The sequence below is a fragment of the Pistacia vera genome, unplaced genomic scaffold (genome assembly GCF_008641045.1).
Source record: "Pistacia vera cultivar Batoury unplaced genomic scaffold, PisVer_v2 Contig235, whole genome shotgun sequence".
NCBI lineage: Eukaryota > Viridiplantae > Streptophyta > Magnoliopsida > Sapindales > Anacardiaceae > Pistacia > Pistacia vera.
Genome location: NW_022196041.1, coordinates 197907 through 215144, shown reverse-complemented (window position 1 = coordinate 215144; position 17238 = coordinate 197907). Strand labels below are relative to the sequence as shown.

Sequence of the window (17238 nt, the reverse complement as noted above, 5' to 3'; positions counted from 1 at the left end):
GGACAGACCAATTCAAAGAGCCAAAAGCAAATAAATTAATCAAGTTTTGGAGGGAGCGAAACTCACACAGAAACTGAGAGAGCGTCCAGAAGGCGGCACAGCTCTTGACCCTCCCTTCGCTCTCTCTCTCTCTCTCCTTCTTCGGAAATGTTCACTTCGAGTGGGCCCCGTAGGTCCTCCATCTCTCCCTTCCGTTCACGCAAGTCGCCGTCTCAACCGCCTCCCCCGGCGAAGTCCGGGGGGCGGCCACTTACTCCGTCTTCCACGACGTCGTCTCGGCCGCCTTCGAGACTCTCGGCTTCTCCCGCAACATCCGCAAGCCCAAGCCCCAGCCCGCCAACTCTCGTACTTGACCGGCCCGAAATCAGCAAGTACAAAGAAAATGTGATGGTCACGGTCCGGTTCCGTCCTCTCAGGTTCTTACTTTAGCGTTGTCGTGCTTGACTTTTTTTTTTTTTTTGGTTGACCCGAGGGAGATGAAATTTTAAATTTTGTGCAGTCCAAGGGAGATAAATAAAGGGGACGAGATAGCGTGGTATGCGGACGGGGATTATACCGTGAGAAACGAGTACAATCCTTCTATTGCTTATGGTTTTGGTTAGTCCTATTAATTACCTTTAACTAATCTTTATTAATTACTCCTTTACGGCACAAATTATGCATTATTTATAGCGTACACTGTAATAAACTTAAATTAATTTTGGGTTGCAGGAAAAGTGTACAATTAATGCCTTGAGGACTACGTTTTTAAAGCTATTTGTTTATGTGTAAACATTGTATTAAAAAATATGATACTATGAGATTTTAAATTTGTAATATTAAACTAAGATATTTAAGGATATGAGCTTTGATGAAAAATGTTGGATTTTTACATGTAATAAATTCATGTTATCATGTTCATGCCACTAGTTGGATGTTGGATATTGTATGAGTATAAATCAATAAACCAAGTTGGTTCCCTTTAAAATTTTTAAATTAAGGTCTTATAAATTTTTGGAAAGAATTATTGACCGACTTGTATAATTACGATTACAATTTTGAATTTGAAGGACATGGTTTATGATGAAATTTTGATGATAAGCTTCGTAGCCATCTGTATGGACTACCACTATTGCTTTTGATTTTTCCCAATTTTGGGTTGGTTCTTTGTCTCTGCTGCAGATAGAGTGTTTGGTCCAGCAACAACAACACGTCATGTTTATGATGTCGCTGCTCAGCATGTTGTCAGTGGAGCTATGCAAGGAATAAATGGTAAATAAAAAAATCTGGCATTTTTGCTAAGAATAGAATATTCTATCTCTGCTCCTATTATTGACGGTGATAGACCAATGCCAAATGTTACAATAAATGGTGAAATTTTACTTAAAAATTTGAAAAATAGCCATGCATTTATTTTAAATTTATTGCCATAGCATATTGCTGAACTCATTGGTTAGCTGATAATTGCCCTGTATTTTATGCAGGCACAGTTTTTGCATATGGTGTTACTAGTAGTGGGAAGACTCATACAATGCATGTAAGTCACTGAATGTAGTTCATCTGTCGTGGCTTAAAGATAAAATATTAGACTTTTGTTTCTAAAATTTGAGATTTTTGTGTCTGCCCTAGACCAGCTATTATTGTGTGCTTAGGACTTTCAAAACAATAAACACTGTTGATTGATTGTGGCTGCTGCTTACATTGAACAATGACTGCCTTAGGACTTAAATGTTGATGCACATGAAAGTTTCTTATAGTTTATTAAGGTCTTTTGTCAATTATCAGGATCATAAGCAGTGCAAAGGTGAGTCAATTTGGGTTAAAAGGAGCAAAAGGATATTTGATCATGTTGTGAAGGGATCATTTTTTTTTTTTTGTGGGATAGAGTTTGCTTTTTAGCATTATTATGAGCTTTTCATTACTAAAGAATTTGAAGGATTTTTCTTTATTCTTCATTTTGGAGAACTAGCAGGCTGTTTTTACTAAAGTTAGAAGCTGATCATGTATTGGACTGTGATAGAAGAGATGTCTGGGCGAATTCTTGTATATCTTACAGTGGAACTCAATATTTTATACCCTCTTTCTGATAGATTAAAAATATTACATTTCTTACAAAAATGTTACTTTTACAATTTTTCGAGTAGAGGCAATGGTTTTGCAGCTGCTGTTACCACTGTAAATGAGGAATAGGTCGACTTCTTGAAACAGTTGTAGCAGCTATATAGTACTTGAATACTTCAAACTTTCCTTCCGGGATTTAATATTTGTATTAACTTTTCAATTGTATTGGTTGATGAGCATTGACATGTTAGGAAGATCCTCTCACAATCTGCGTCTGGTTTGTCCTATTCTCTTTGCAAACTATTTTCATGTGAACTACTTTTATTTTGAATTTTAGGGCGAGCAAAAGTCACCTGGAATTATTCCATTGGCAGTGAAGGATGTGTTTGGAATTATACAGGAGGTACTGGAATAGTTTGCCGGTTAATTGCTTGTACTTGAAACAACTATATTTTTGTCTATCAAAAAGTTGAAATAATTATTAATTATTCTGGGTGAGACACTGCAGACACCTGCGCGGGAGTTCCTTCTTCGTGTTTCATATTTAGAAATTTACAATGAGGTCAGTTTCATTTCCCTTTTTCCTTTTTTTTTTAAACTTATGATTCTTCTGGAATCTCAAGAGGATTGTTGATATGCTTGCACCTTCAAATTAAGTGTTTTTTGGAGGTATGCAGAATGAAGAATGCATAGTTAGAAGGGAATATTTTTTTTTTTTTTTTGGTCTTCCAAGTTTCAGAATTTTATAAGTCTCTTTTGAGACATTTGATAAAAATGGAAAGAACAGAGAAGATTAGCATGAATCCTTTGCAAAAGTTATATGCACGAATGGAGAGATGGTCCCTTTTTTTTTTGTTTGTTTGTAAGGTTTCACTATGTTATACCGACTCATAGTGAAGGTAACTGAGTTTTGGTGTTGGTTGGAGAATAGATACCATGATGACTGAGAATTGTATATGACTAAAAACCAATAATTTGGGAAATATTTTAGTTAGTTGGGCTCATATTAGATTAATATTCTCTAGTGTGTCAAGGAGTATTTTTTACTTTCTCTCTTTTAGAAACTAGCATAATATTTTGATTTCCAATACATTTTCTATGATCATTTTTCTGGCATTTCAGTCGATAGTCATTTACTGATTTCTACTATGTTAGAATGCCACTTCTTTAATATATAAATTGGTTGAATTAAACCTTATTGAATATAGAGTACTAATTGAAACAAATTTTCTAATATGTCTACATAACTAGTTCATACTGTTTTATAAATCTTTTTTGTCAGGTCATCAATGACTTGCTTGATCCAACTGGACAAAATCTAAGAATACGAGAAGATGCCCAGGTGATGATAAATTTTTATAGTTTGACCTTTTATTCCTTTCACTCCTACTGCTTCCGATGTAAAGCATGATACTTGTTATAGGTTCATTTAACAATGTCTCATCTGGTTACTTGTCAAAGAAATTATTCGTAATGATATGGGAATATGGGTACAAAGAAGATGAGGGTGTGTGCGGCTGTTTTATAGTGTCTCATCTGCAACCTTTAGTGTGGTAGCTATGACTGCATGTTATTAGCAATACTCAGGGAGGCATCAATCCCTGGACCTTTTTCTTTAATGCAAGAGATATATCTAGCTAGGCTATCTCCTTGTGGATAACTAATATTCAAGAGTAGTTCTTTTGCTTGCCATCACAGCCATAATGTACTTTAATTCCACAATATGACTTGTGTTGCTGTAATCTTTAGCTTCAACTTGAAAACTGTCATAGATGTATAAGACCCATTCCCCAGTATATATTATGTTGTATGAAGTAATATTGAATGGCCAAGCATATAGATCACTAATTATTGAATGTATGGTATCTTATGTTCATAGGGAACCTATGTTGAGGGAATCAAGGAGGAAGTCATTCTGTCACCTGCACATGCTCTTTCCCTGATAGCATCTGGAGAAGGTATATATTGTAGTTATTATCTCTCCGTAAACTGGTTGGTGATTAATTTGTTTAAAATATCCATTTTTTATGCTTCCTTTGATTTTTTTGTCCCTTTGAGCATAATCTTTTGTTTTATCAACTGTGCCCATGTTTAATGCAGAAATTTGTCTTTTAAACCCTTAAAGTTCCTATATTCATCAGAAATTGAGCTCTAACCTCTGTGTGTGTGTGTGTGTTGCTGCTGTTTTCACCTCTATATATATATATGTATGTTATTTGTGCAGTTGAGCATTTCTTAACCTATCATTTACGATATTGTTGCAGAGCACAGGCACGTGGGTTCTAATAACTTTAATCTTCTTAGCAGTCGGAGCCACACTATATTCACCCTGGTATTTTACTTTGATTTTCCATTTGAATGTGTATACTTATGTCTATACCATGTTCTCTTGGAGCTTAAAGCTTAGTNCATCTGGAGAAGGTATATATTGTAGTTATTATCTCTCCGTAAACTGGTTGGTGATTAATTTGTTTAAAATATCCATTTTTTATGCTTCCTTTGATTTTTTTGTCCCTTTGAGCATAATCTTTTGTTTTATCAACTGTGCTCATGTTTAATGCAGAAATTTGTCTTTTAAACCCTTAAAGTTCCTATTTTCATCAGAAATTGAGCTCTAACCTCTGTGTGTGTGTGTGTGTTGCTGCTGTTTTCACCTCTATATATATATATGTATGTTATTTGTGCAGTTGAGCATTTCTTAACCTATCATTTACGATATTGTTGCAGAGCACAGGCACGTGGGTTCTAATAACTTTAATCTTCTTAGCAGTCGGAGCCACACTATATTCACCCTGGTATTTTACTTTGATTTTCCATTTGAATGTGTATACTTATGTCTATACCATGTTCTCTTGGAGCTTAAAGCTTAGTTGTGAATCTAGAGTAGTTGAAAATCTATTTTTATTTATTTATTTTATCTGTTATCATCACTTAAAATTAAACCCCTACTGCTTTGAAATGCATTAGTATGTAATTATTCCTATTGTCAAGCTTATGAGGTGTTATATTTTGAGTATTTTGTTAGCTTGTTACGCTATGGCGCATATGTCTACCCTTGGAGGGTATATTTTTCATAGTTTTTATTTTGTTTTAATGATAATATTACGATCTTTCAGACTATCGAGAGCAGTCCGCATGGAGAAAATCAAGGGGAAGAAGATGTGACTTTGTCCCAATTGGTAATACCTTGCTCGTAGCCTGACCTTTATTATAAGTGTTGCCAATCACCTTTTTGTGGTTACAATCAGGATGTTTATTTTGCTTTTCTTTTTTTTTTTTTTGCTTTTGGCCTTGAAATCTGGTCTTCAGTGTATGTAATTCTAAACTTTTGTTGCAGAATTTAATTGATCTGGCGGGATCTGAAAGTTCTAAAACTGAAACAACTGGATTGCGGAGAAAAGAAGGTTCATATATAAATAAAAGCTTGCTTACTCTTGGCACTGTAAGATATTTTTCTTTTATCTGTCCTCTTTCATGTTTAATGTTACTATTTGGACTTCAAATCAAAACTTGCATTGGCTATGTGCTATTACTGGTCATTTATGTGTAAATATTAAAGCTGAGCTTTATATATAACAAAGCTGTTGTGGCCCAATCATTGGTAATAGAGTTTATTAAATGCTTTTCTGTGGATCTTTTCATTTCCCAATCATTGATAATAGAGTTCTGATAGATTCTAATGGCCATTTCTGATCAGTAAAATTTTGTGTCTTACCTTATTAACTGCCTCCATTGCAGGTGATTTCTAAATTAACGGATGGAAAAGCAACTCATGTTCCCTATCGAGATTCAAAACTTACTCGTCTCTTGCAGTCATCCCTTAGTGGCCATGGACGGGTTTCTGTAAGTTAAATCTATGCGTTAGATTTTTTGTATTTATGTGATCAGCATTTACTGTTACTTTCTCTTCATTGTTATGTGAGGTAACTGTCTGTAGATTCTGAGTTATTAACCTAATAACTCTTTTACTTCTTAGTGGAAAAAGATTGTGTTTTGTTCTTGTAAGTGATATTGGGATCTAATTCTTAGCCATTTTATAAGAGATCTTTCTTTCCTCATTGAACTTTGAATGTAGCTTATTTGCACTGTGACACCTGCCTCTAGTAATACTGAAGAAACTCACAATACATTGAAGTTTGCCCATCGGAGTAAGCATGTAGAAATTAAGGCTTCTCAAAATAAGGTGATTCACTGTTATTGTAAATTTTAATATTTTTATCTCTGGGTTGACATTTCATCAAGTTTCTCATTTGATGATATGTTTTCTCTTCTAGATTATGGATGAGAAGTCTCTCATTAAAAAATATCAGAAAGAAATTTCCTGTTTAAAGCAAGAACTCCAGCAATTGAAGCTTGGAATGATTGAGAATCATTATGTGGCTGCATCCAGCCAAGAAGATCTGGTTAATTTGAAGCTTCAGGTTTGTGCTATGAAATAAAGATATTCAAATAAGTCCTGTTATGAGCTCACTACTTAAAATGTTGTTGACACTTGATATTGTTACAAGTTGAGTATAGAAAATACCAGAACTTCAGAATGATTGGAAGTTTTAATTTAATGTTAACTATAATTGTTATCCCTTTACTCCCTGTTCCTTTTTTTTTTTCTGGTTCCTATGGAAGAAATAGTTCATGCACATTACAAAATTATCAAAATAACTACTTTTTCATTGTGTGTTTTGGAATATTACTTACTTCTAATAAGTATTACTTTATGGTATCGAAGCTGGAGGCTGGCCAGGTTAAATTGCAGTCGAGATTGGAGGAGGAGGAGCAGGCTAAGTCAGCTCTGATGGGAAGAATTCAGCGATTGACCAAATTAATATTGGTTTCCACTAAAAATTCCATGGCATCAACTATTCCTGAACGGCCTACTCATCGACGGAGACATTCTTTTGGGGAAGATGAGGTCTGAACTTAGTTATTTGCTGCTTATATCTCATGACAAGAACTTTCATGGAACACTGATTAACTGCATGTAAATGTGTGGATTGTGAATTCTTATCAACTTTTATCTGGCATGCATCTTCTATTTGCCTGACAACGTGATTTAGTGGATATATCTTCCCTAAATTTATAGTTGATTCCGTTGGTGATGCAGCTAGCATATTTGCCAGAGAGAAAAAGGGATTATATGATTGACGATGATGTTGGAAGCTATGTGTCTGAGCTATCATCCGAGGCAAGAGATGATATCACTAATCTAGATGAATTGGTTAAAGATTTCAAGAGAAGTAGGAGGCGTGGAATGCTTGGCTGGTTCAAAATGAGGGTAGGCTCTTGTACTTATAGCCCTGCCCTTTTTGCTTTACCAGATGATTTAAAACTGGAGTTCATTTGTTTATTTTGGTTGTCAAAAAGTTAGAATTGCCAGATGATAGTTGATGATACTTCACACTCTCTTCCTTTTTTTAAGTCATCCTATACTATTGATGGTTGTTCAAGTTACAATTTTTTTTTTCTCCTTCATTATATGTTTCTTCAGTGTGTATAAACTATGCCATACTTTTGTAGTTAATTTTTAAGTTTGTAGTATAGTAGAAATTGCTAGATGTTGATCATAAAACCTTAACATATATTTCCACAGCATTCTTGCTGGTGTTACCAATATATAATATTCTGTCATTGTATTGTGTTACAGTGGAAGAGAGCATAGACAGTATGGATATTATTATTGAAAGTAAACTTTGGGATTGACAAGGCTGTGAAAAAAAAACTTGTACATTTGTGAAAGTGCCGCTTATCGAAAGACCTAATGTTATTTTGCTTGAGGGAAATAAATGTAAACGATTTGATATGCTGATAATTCAGATTTTTTACATTATTTTTATCTTAGCTTGCACTAAACAGTTTAAATCTCTGAACTAACAGAAATTTAGACATAATGATCATTTACAACTGTCTTTTCAATGTAAATTAACTTCCTCTTTTGCAAGATCATGACTAAAAGTTTATACTTTCGGTGGTGGCAAATTTATTCTTTTAATTGCCATTGACTTAACCCAACTCCAATTCAAATTTGCCCATGCAGAAGCCTGAGAATGTGGTTGGACTGTCACCAAGTGCTGACAGTGGAAGTTCCACTAGTGGATCTCCTGCATCTTCCTCAAAATCATCACAGAATAGAGTTATGTTCAATGACATGAAGGATGGTCGGAGAAAATCAATCAGTAAACGGGGAGATGATTCCACTGCCGATCCATTTCCAGAAAGAACCCAAGCTGGTGAATTGTTTAGTGCTACCGTTAGAGGTCGCCGTCTGCCTCCAGTGAGAAACTCTAACCCTTTTTTCATTTGCGCTTTCACATTGTTGATGTAGAATGTTTATTATTTGAATAGGCAAAGAAGTTTGGTACTTGAGTTGCCAATTCTGGCCATGTAGCCCTAAAGTAAAATGTTATACTGACATGCAAGAGAGATAAGTTAAACATATGATCAGTTGTTTGGCATGAGCTTGCAAATTTGTGATTGGAGAATTTTGAGAAGCATGAGAGATGTAGAGTTAAAGATAGAACAGGTTTTTTTTGTGATGATTGCCTGCTCCTTTTATTAAATTGCATTTGAGGTTTCTTGCCAGTTCTAGGAGGTGACTTTGCAGCTTGGTTTTGCTTTTGTTGTTCTGAAATTGTGCTTCCATTGTACTAAGCAAGTTCACTTGTTAATCTGCAAAATCAATCACTTGAGTTATTATATTAACAGGAATTGCTTATTGGTTTTTTTGACAGTCTGGGAGTACTATTGCAGATCAAATGGATCTTCTGCATGAGCAGGTGAAAATGTTAGCTGGTGAAGTGGCATTGTGTACTAGCTCTCTGAAAAGACTTTCAGAGCAAGCAACTAGCAATCCTGATGATTTGCAACTTAGGGTGAGATAGTGACACCAAATTCTTCACTTAGAAGTCATTGTTTCAGCTTGATCAGTGTTAATTGGTGAAGTTTTGTGGTCATAATGGTTGATGTAGGAACAAATGCAGAAGTTGAAGGATGAAATTAGTGAAAAGAAGCTTCAAATGCATGTCCTGGAGCAACGTATGATTGGATCAGTTCAGATGACTCCACGTTCTTCAAGTACCACTGAGATGTCACAGGTAAATTCTGTGTCATTTAAGTTTTTATATCATATCCTCAACTATTTTCCCTAAATTTAATACAAGTCATATTGGAGGCAAAACAACCAAGCCCAAATGATGTGTTTTTTGTTTTTAATCTTTGGTAATTGAAGAAATAATTAGAAATAAGGAGGCACTTTGATAACATTTATAGAAAAGGTTAAAATTTCAAAATTTCTGGGGGTGCTGTCTCCTGGATTCTAAGTGGATTCATCCCTGGGGATTCCTCTTTGTATCATTCATTCTTGGTGATGAAAATTTCTTTATAATTTGTTTGTTACTCTCTCTTGTAGGCTTTGTCCAAGCTTACTACTCAGCTTAATGAAAAAACTTTTGAACTTGAGGTTTGTTATCCTATCTTCTTTTTATCTACTTGGGTGATAGTTCTATATCAAATGCCAACTGTATCTTACGAAGTTGATATCTTTCTCATGGGATGGATATTCAAGATCAAGTCAGCGGATAATAGGATACTTCAGGAACAACTACAGATGAAGGTAGAATTTCTGAACTTGTGTGATAACTTTTCACCATACTTGCAGCTCTAAGTTTTCGATTGTATTATGTTACTGTGACTAGATATCAGAGAACATGGAAATGCAAGAAACTATTCTTCTGCTGAGGCAACAGGTCAAATCATTATCGGATAAAAGATCTTGTCGTCCACAAATAATGGCAGAAAATGAGGGTATCCCACTCCAAACTTGTTCTGAAGAGCTATCAGAAAAGAGGAACAAAGGGAAGAATGGGATTGGATCATGTGAAGAAAGTTGTGTTGATGATCAAACACCAACAAGTGTAATGAGCTTAAATAGAATATTTTCCCAGGACGACTCCAAGAATTGCAACAATGATACCTTTTTGAATTCTCAAGTTCTTATGCAGGTTATTGTTTTATCCTATGTCCTTTGTAATTTCTGCTCTTAGGTATTCGATATGCTACTTTTGTCTGTACCGTTATTCTGTTAGATATACCAATAGAAAAGAGGCTACAAATTTGGTTACTAGATGTTCCAATTGATACTGTTTGCTTATTTTGTATTTAGGCTGCCGAGATAGAGAATTTGAAGCAAGAGAAGGTGAAATTGAGTGAAGAAAAGGATGGGCTTGAAATTCAGAGTCAAAAATTGGCAGAAGAAGCTTCATATGCAAAAGAGTTGGCTGCGTCTGCAGCAGTTGAGCTTCGAAACTTGGCTGAAGAAGTAACCAGACTTTCTTATGAAAATGCAAAACTGACTGGTGAACTGGCTGCTGCAAAAGAGGCACATTGCAGATCTAACTTCTCTCAGAGGTTTGGCTCACATGAGTTCAAGCAACATCACACCAATGGAGCACGACCTGATGGAAGATGGAAACCAGATGATGGAGTTTTGGTTGAGGAGTTGCAGAAAGAACTTGGTGCTAGATACCAAAGAGAAGCTGCTCTGGAAGCCGCACTATCAGAGAGAGAAAAGATAGAAGCTGAGCTCCGAAGAAGACTCAATGAAGTTAAACAGCATGAAGAAGAATTAGAAAACGAGCTTGCAAATATGTGGGTGCAAGTTGCAAAGATGAGAAAGTCTGGCATTAATGCTGAGGATATGTCTTCTGAAGTGGTCAATGAATATAAAATTTCACAAGAAGTTAGAAATGGATTTCTGCCATCTAATGGCCGTTCATTTAAATTGTCTGAAGCAGATGAAAGTTGCGAAAATGTGGATGGGAAAATTTCTTTTGAAGAGTTAAAAGCTAGTTATCAGAAAGAAAGGAGAAGATGCAAAGAACTGGAAAGCCTTATGTTGAGATTGAAGGTATTAACTTTCTTCAGTAAATTTCATGGTTCAATGGAGGTATTATCTGGCTTTGAAGCCCAGTGTTTAATATTCTTACTTAAATATTATTAACTGCATGCTACATCCATTCAAGCACATTGTACAAAGTATGTTACCATGTGCTTAAGCATAAAGTTAGATTTAGTATTCTGGAGTTGATTATCAAATTTAGTTTCTTTGTTGGAAGTCTTTGTACGCACAAAATTGATGTAAATAACCCTTCAGGGTGAAGATATTGGTGGTCTGGATCTTGCTACTCTTGAAGAACTTCAAAATTTTCATGTTGAGGCTATAACGAAAATTTGCCACATGAAGGTGATCTTTGTCTATTTTTCTTTTCGTTCAAGCTTGCTGTCTTGTGATGATTTGCTCATGTTGGTGCAATTCTTCAATGCCTGTTTCTTCTTTACTTTGCAGGATCTTTATAAATTGTGTGTTGTGCATATATATATATATATATATAGTAGAACCTCTTTATAGTGATACTCTATATAGGAATAATTTTCATGTAGTCATAAAAAGTTCTGGTCCCAACTTGAGCTAATTATAAATAAGAATAAACTTCACATTGTAATAAGTTATAATTTTTCTAAGTCCCGTTTTAAGGAACTTGTTTTCGCATAGTAATAATTATTTGTATTAACTTTCATTTTACGCAACTTAACACAAATATTTTTGGTCAATTGAGTTTTTGTATAAACTTTGGGTGGCATGGTTGATTTGCTAGAGGAAGAAGGAAATGTATCATTTGAGTTGGTTGAAGATTGTATGGGTTGTGTTATAGTATAATGTATTTATATAATTTTCATTGAGAGAGAAACATTAAAGAGAATGCAAAATTTTAGACTTTTAATGTGACTTTGCATATTCCTAATACTACATAGATACATTTACTAGTTTTTGGATTTGACATGCTCCATTAATTTTTTTTTTTTTAATCTAGTACATATATTATCTTTATACTATTTACACTAAGGATAATTAAGTCAAAACAGTAATTTTTGTAACTACACCTTTATTAAGTTATAACTTTCTCACAGTAATAAAATTAGTTTGGTCCAACCATTATGACTATAGAGAGGTTCTACTTGTTCTGCATGTTTGATGTTACCTGGGTCCTAAAGAATAATTTGCATAAATATGTGCTATGATATCTTTTATAGCAATTTCATATCAGAAATAATAGTGAAAATTTGTAATTTCAACAGGAATATAGGAGTATTGGTGATATCTTTGCTATGACTTGCAAAAAAATTTAAACTATTGGACTTGAAAATTCCGTTGCCTAATATATTGGATGTTATTCATATGCAGTGTACTAATCATGTCTTGTAGTACGCCAAGTTTAAGACATCAAACTTACGGAGATGGAGTTTCTGACTATTGAGGTTAGTTACAATCTACATTTTTCGTTTGTTTTTGTTATTTTTTCTCAGCGGGTGGTGGGAAGGTGAATGTGCTTTACCATGATTTCTTTTAGTTTTTGGGGTATATTTTACTTCTCTTCCCGGAAGTTCCAAATTATTCGCTGACCTCATTTGCCAAGTAATATTGACATATTATACAATTAATATGGTATCAACTATCAAGCGACCATTTACTTCATTTTCTTGCTCTTGGAGATAACCGCTTCAGTGATTCCCAAAATGGAAAGACTCGTCTCTGCTTTTTGTATGCATTATGGGGTTACTGACAAATGTTACAACATAAATGAAGAAATCTATCTGTAATCTTCTAAGGATTAAGAAAAAAAAAAAAAATTTGTGGGATGGATATTAGTTGTGTTTTATTACGTGAATTAGCATTTTGAATTTTTTACCCTCGAAGACACATCTGTTGATTATTTTGCTACATCTTCCTTTGTTTATGCAGGTGTAATGAATTTGTACAGTCATGGAAATATTGACCAAACTAATTCATGTCTCAGACAGACAGCTTTCTTCAACCATTTGGTTGAAAGCATTGATCCTGAAGATGGATTTTTTATTTTTATTTTTTTTGGTTTTTTGTAATTTAATGCTCGTGCAGCTAACTTGAGGCAGAAATGTATGCAAAGATATTGAGGATATCGATATACAAGAGATTTATTGTAACAAAACCTGTCAGCTTGTTTATATTTGGAATATAGCCAGTAACATTTTCTACCGCCATACAGGACTGAAATTTTCTATCAAATCTATGACTTCACAAAATGTACCTATTCTCTATGTATAATGGCATAAGCTATAAATGTCTTTCAATTATTTGCATCAAAGTTCAGATTTTCTGCCAGTGGGCTTATTGATCTTAGAAGCAGTCGAGTAATGCTCTTCTAAGATGCCGAAATCAGCTTTATAAGGCAGCCAAAAACCGTCATTGTAATCTCGATCCACACTGTTGAAAAACAGGAGGGAAAAAAAAAAAACAAAAAATGCTGGTGAGAAACTCCCAGGTGCTATGACACTAAAGGAAGAAATCAAGAAAGTAATAGACAATAGCTCAGGTCAGGACTTGGGTAGCCTATTGCAATTTGTAGAAACCCATCCAATCTGCTGCTTCTCGTTGTTATAGATCACCATTTTGTCTTGCAAAGAGATGTCTGAACAATGAAGAAGAAAAAGAAAATTAGATCGTCGAAAGGAAGGAAATGAAAAAAAAAAAAGCAGTTTCAATTTTAATTTTCTACTACTCTGGCCTATTATCTCTTACCCCCAATAATGTTGTAATCTCCCAGCCCTACTTCAGTACCATTCAAAATTCCCAAGCACACATTTCCCTGTTTCTGAAAAGGAGAAGATCATTATGTTTTTTTTTCTCTAAAATATTTCTGATAAAAATCATATTAAAACAAGTCTCTAGAGATGCTCACTGTGACAATGAGATAAGCTTCAGGAGATAGCTCCAGCTTGACATTTTTTGCCTTTGAGAAGCTCAGTTGCAAGGGCTTGAAGTAGTCCTTGACATCACTGATAGTTTTGACAGGTTTCGGACCTTTCCAGCAGATTGGGAGGGTCCGATCATCTCTCGTGTCTTTTAGTGGCTTCCCTTTCAAATCTTTCTTCAACTGAGATATTTAAGAGTATTAGTTCTTGTCCAACTAAAAAGGATAGCGGAATGTGCTCATTAACATCACTTCTCACCATGTCAAGTGTGGTTTTGTAAGCTTGGAAATTAAAGTAGGTGTAGGAGCTGCCACTGTCAAAAATTACTTGAAGGCCCATTACACCAGTAGCCTTTCCACCATGTAGAAGTTCTGCTGGTCCCGATGAGTAGTGTTTCCTGAAATATTATATGGAAACCACATTATTACAAGTGGCCCAGTAGGGCAATATCAGTGCAAGAAATGAGACTAATGAAACAAGAATGACGGAGGCTTGCGAGTGCTTACTCCAATGAATTGTGTGACATTGGTGTCCAGACCATGCCTGAAGACGGAACAAGATCATCTCCCAGAAATAAAAACCCTCCTCCTCGGCCACTTAAACAGTGTCCTAACACATTCCGTGTTAGACCCAGGCCATTCAGTTGTGACATAATGCTTGCTTTACCGTTGCCAAGACCCAGGACCCCAGACGTGGGAGGAGGAGGGTTTGGACCAGGATTACTTTGATCATATCCACATCTGCAAAAAATAAGATCTTATAATTAACACTTATGAATGCAAATGTAATTAATCACAAGAAGCAAATTCTACAAACTAAAGATTTTGCTTCAAGCCCAAGCCATTTCAAATGTGATTAACTAGGATTTCTCTACCAAATCACAAAGTCTAGAATAAAATCTATGAGCCTAAAGACTTCAGGAGGTTATATTGAGTCAAAAATGTTGTCAACCGTCTGTAGAAAGAAAATTATAGAGGTTGGCAATAGAAAGAACAATGAAATTACCCACCCGAAAGCTAAACGAGGACCAAGCAAAGAGCCATTGGTGAGTCTTAAAGGAAAGTGGTCTGTGACCAACACACCAAGGGATGAACCATGATCAGCATACTCGACCTCGTAGTCGCATTGGTCATTTGGAGTCTCACACCGGACATTTGCTGGCAAGTGAACAGCACTGCAAAGGGGATCCTTACACAGGATAAGGTTGTTACCGGGATTGTAGAGAGAAGCACGAGGCTGTACATTAACCAACATGAAAACACGAGATGAGAGCATGATATGCTGCATGTTAAATAGCCTTACTATGGTTTTTTAATGACAAATTTACCTTAGTGCAACCTTTACAAGGTGCATCACATTGAACCCAAGTGAGGTCACTGCCAGTGTCAATATCAAGCTCATAGATCTTTGGTGGATTGCCTATTTTAAGAGACACAGAGTAGTACCTGGAGATTGAAAATAAACATATATTTGTAAGAAAGCAAAGTTGTGATAAGCAAAATTCACTGTAAAATCAAACTAAGAATGCAGAACCAAAAATTGAAAGAACAAAGAAAATATAGGATAGAAAAATAAGATTTTAAAAATTCTTATGTAAAATCAAATTTTGAATGCAAATGGCTAGCAAGAATCTCAATTATCTAATGCAGGGATTCAAGCTATAGTGGCAAAATAAAAAGAAATGAGAACCGGTTCATCTTTCTGCCAAGAAACTGCAACAGAAAATGTAACGGGAATTGGGTTAATGTTCCAAAGAACCAACTACAAACTAAAACTGTTATGGGCAATGGGTCCATACTGTTCCAAAGACCTGTTAATAAAAGCAAAACTTCAAAAGAGAGAAAAGAGAGGGAGCACACAAGTCAAGAAAAAGAAATAGCCAGGAAATCCAATCCTCAAAATTTCCCAAAACAGCCAAATCCTAAAATGAAAGGAGATTACGACAAGGAAACTACCCAAAAATAAACCAATTAAACAAATCATGAACACCCACAATATCAAAGGATCGATGAACAAACAAAAACTTGACATGCAAACTCAACAAAGCCTTAATCCCAGTGAAGATAGATGGTAACAACAAATTCTACCCACATAATGAGCTATTACAAACCAAGAAACGATCAAGATTCAAGAATATAAACACAACCCAATAAATAAAATCCAAATATCAACAATAAACTTCACGGAAACAGCATTTCAAGCAATCTTAAAAGAATATAAACAAACACACCCAAGAGGATAAACGTTCCCAGTAAGAGGAAAAACAGCAGTGGAGCCAAAACGACGAGCAGCCGTTGACTGGGTTGACATTCTCTTGATTGGAGGCTGACTTGAATCCGAGAAACACTCTTGAAAAGTAGTTGCAAACATGAACAATAAAAGCAACAGCACGAGCATCATTCTTTTGCTTTTTCTCTCCATCTTTTTCGAATCGATCTTTAAGAAATCAAAGCCTTTTCCTTTTCACTTATCTTTTCTTTACTTGGGTTCAGAGAACAGAAAGGTAAAAGGTATTTGATCAAAGAAAAGAAAAAAACAAAAAAAATCCTGAATCTTTTATTCTTTAATAAAGGCTTGAAAACTCTCGGTGTAAGAGAGAACTCGTTGGCTAGCTCTTGTCATGTATGCAGGTGACAGTCCACGTGTCCAGCGGTCGTTTTTGAGAATTGATCAATTGAAAAGGAGAAAAATACTTGTTCAGAAGGATTCGTAGAATCTTCTTAAGAGAAAACAGTAGAATAAGGGATAATAACAAAATAGTCCCTTAGTTTTGGCGAATGTAAATTTAATCTTGTATGATTTTTTACGAACGTTTTGATCCCTGCAGCAACATTTCAGACCCTGAGGTTTGCTTATAATAATAGTATAATAATAATAATACGGATTAAAATGTTACTAAAACAAATTATTGGACTCCATTAAAAACTAAACCTCAGGGACAAAATTGGTATTTTGTCAGTAAAATTATGTAATATGTTTTTGGATCTTTGGAAGTTTCACCGCGGGAACAAGAAGGAACCGTGTCAAGAAACGCGTATGAGGGTAAAAGGTCGAAATTGCCCATAGTTTTTTTAATAAATAATTACATATTGTGTCTTGGGTAGGATAGAGTTGTAAATTGGGAGGTCAGTTTTTAATTTAAAAATGTAGTAGTCAAGCAGCCAATGAGGAAAAAAAAGTGAAAAATGATTAATTAATAACGGTTGGACCTATGAACACAAAAAGTAGTGCCCAACCATCAACTCCATCAAAATTAAATGGATGTATGATTCGCTACATTAGTTCAAATTCAATTATATTTAAACACATCTTTCCATCTAAATTTGATTGGGTCAATTTTATAGGAACTAAAACCATTCATGTAGATTGAAATATTATAATGGACAAATTATATTTTCATTCAGTTGCTTGATAACA

At 35.0% G+C, this 17238-nt stretch overlaps 2 protein-coding genes and 1 non-coding gene across 4 annotated transcripts; 2 read left to right on the top strand and 1 right to left on the bottom strand.

Annotated features, from left to right (window-relative positions):
• The first annotated feature begins 127 nt into the window (after window positions 1–127).
• LOC116131608 (kinesin-like protein KIN-7C, mitochondrial) lies at window positions 128–13112 on the top strand. Its single transcript, XM_031417267.1, has 26 exons — window positions 128–416; window positions 500–597; window positions 1162–1251; window positions 1464–1516; window positions 2378–2443; window positions 2549–2602; window positions 3323–3382; window positions 3920–3998; window positions 4305–4372; window positions 5157–5219; window positions 5378–5482; window positions 5779–5883; window positions 6116–6223; window positions 6315–6461; window positions 6767–6949; window positions 7142–7312; window positions 8072–8308; window positions 8766–8906; window positions 9003–9128; window positions 9443–9493; window positions 9599–9646; window positions 9729–10034; window positions 10196–10939; window positions 11186–11275; window positions 12275–12348; window positions 12833–13112. Exons 1-25 carry the CDS (start codon window positions 148–150, stop codon window positions 12293–12295), a joined length of 3483 nt encoding a protein of 1160 aa, XP_031273127.1. The 5' UTR covers window positions 128–147; the 3' UTR covers window positions 12296–12348; window positions 12833–13112.
• Window positions 2790–2891, top strand: LOC116131646. The gene has a single exon (XR_004128275.1). It is a non-coding gene; the product is annotated as a U6 spliceosomal RNA (small nuclear RNA).
• LOC116131609 (aspartic proteinase Asp1) lies at window positions 13027–16431 on the bottom strand. 2 transcript variants are annotated; one of them, XM_031417268.1, is made up of 9 exons: window positions 16052–16431; window positions 15149–15266; window positions 14831–15057; window positions 14328–14561; window positions 14080–14218; window positions 13809–14003; window positions 13649–13721; window positions 13451–13538; window positions 13027–13333 (listed from the first exon to the last, which is right to left on the bottom strand). In XM_031417268.1, exons 1-9 carry the CDS (start codon window positions 16240–16242, stop codon window positions 13210–13212), a joined length of 1389 nt encoding a protein of 462 aa, XP_031273128.1. In that variant the 5' UTR covers window positions 16243–16431; the 3' UTR covers window positions 13027–13209. The 2 variants fall into 2 exon arrangements, with proteins under 2 accessions (XP_031273128.1, XP_031273129.1); XM_031417269.1 differs by lacking the exon at window positions 13027–13333 and having other exon boundaries at window positions 13413–13538; window positions 16052–16430.
• Between the last annotated feature and the right edge of the window lie 807 nt (window positions 16432–17238).

Coding starts and splice junctions, on each gene's coding strand:
- LOC116131608 (XM_031417267.1), top strand. CDS start 148: ATGTTCACTTCGAGTGGGCCCCGTAGGTCCTCCATCTCTCCCTTCCGT. Junction 8,309..8,765: donor GAGGTCGCCGTCTGCCTCCA/GTGAGAAACTCT, acceptor TTTTTTTGACAG/TCTGGGAGTACTATTGCAGA. Junction 8,907..9,002: donor CTGATGATTTGCAACTTAGG/GTGAGATAGTGA, acceptor TGGTTGATGTAG/GAACAAATGCAGAAGTTGAA.
- LOC116131609 (XM_031417268.1), bottom strand. CDS start 16,242: ATGGAGAGAAAAAGCAAAAGAATGATGCTCGTGCTGTTGCTTTTATTG. Junction 15,267..16,051: donor GGGAACGTTTATCCTCTTGG/GTGTGTTTGTTT, acceptor TTCAATCTCCAG/GTACTACTCTGTGTCTCTTA. Junction 13,334..13,450: donor AATTGCAATAGGCTACCCAA/GTCCTGACCTGA, acceptor GTTTTTCAACAG/TGTGGATCGAGATTACAATG.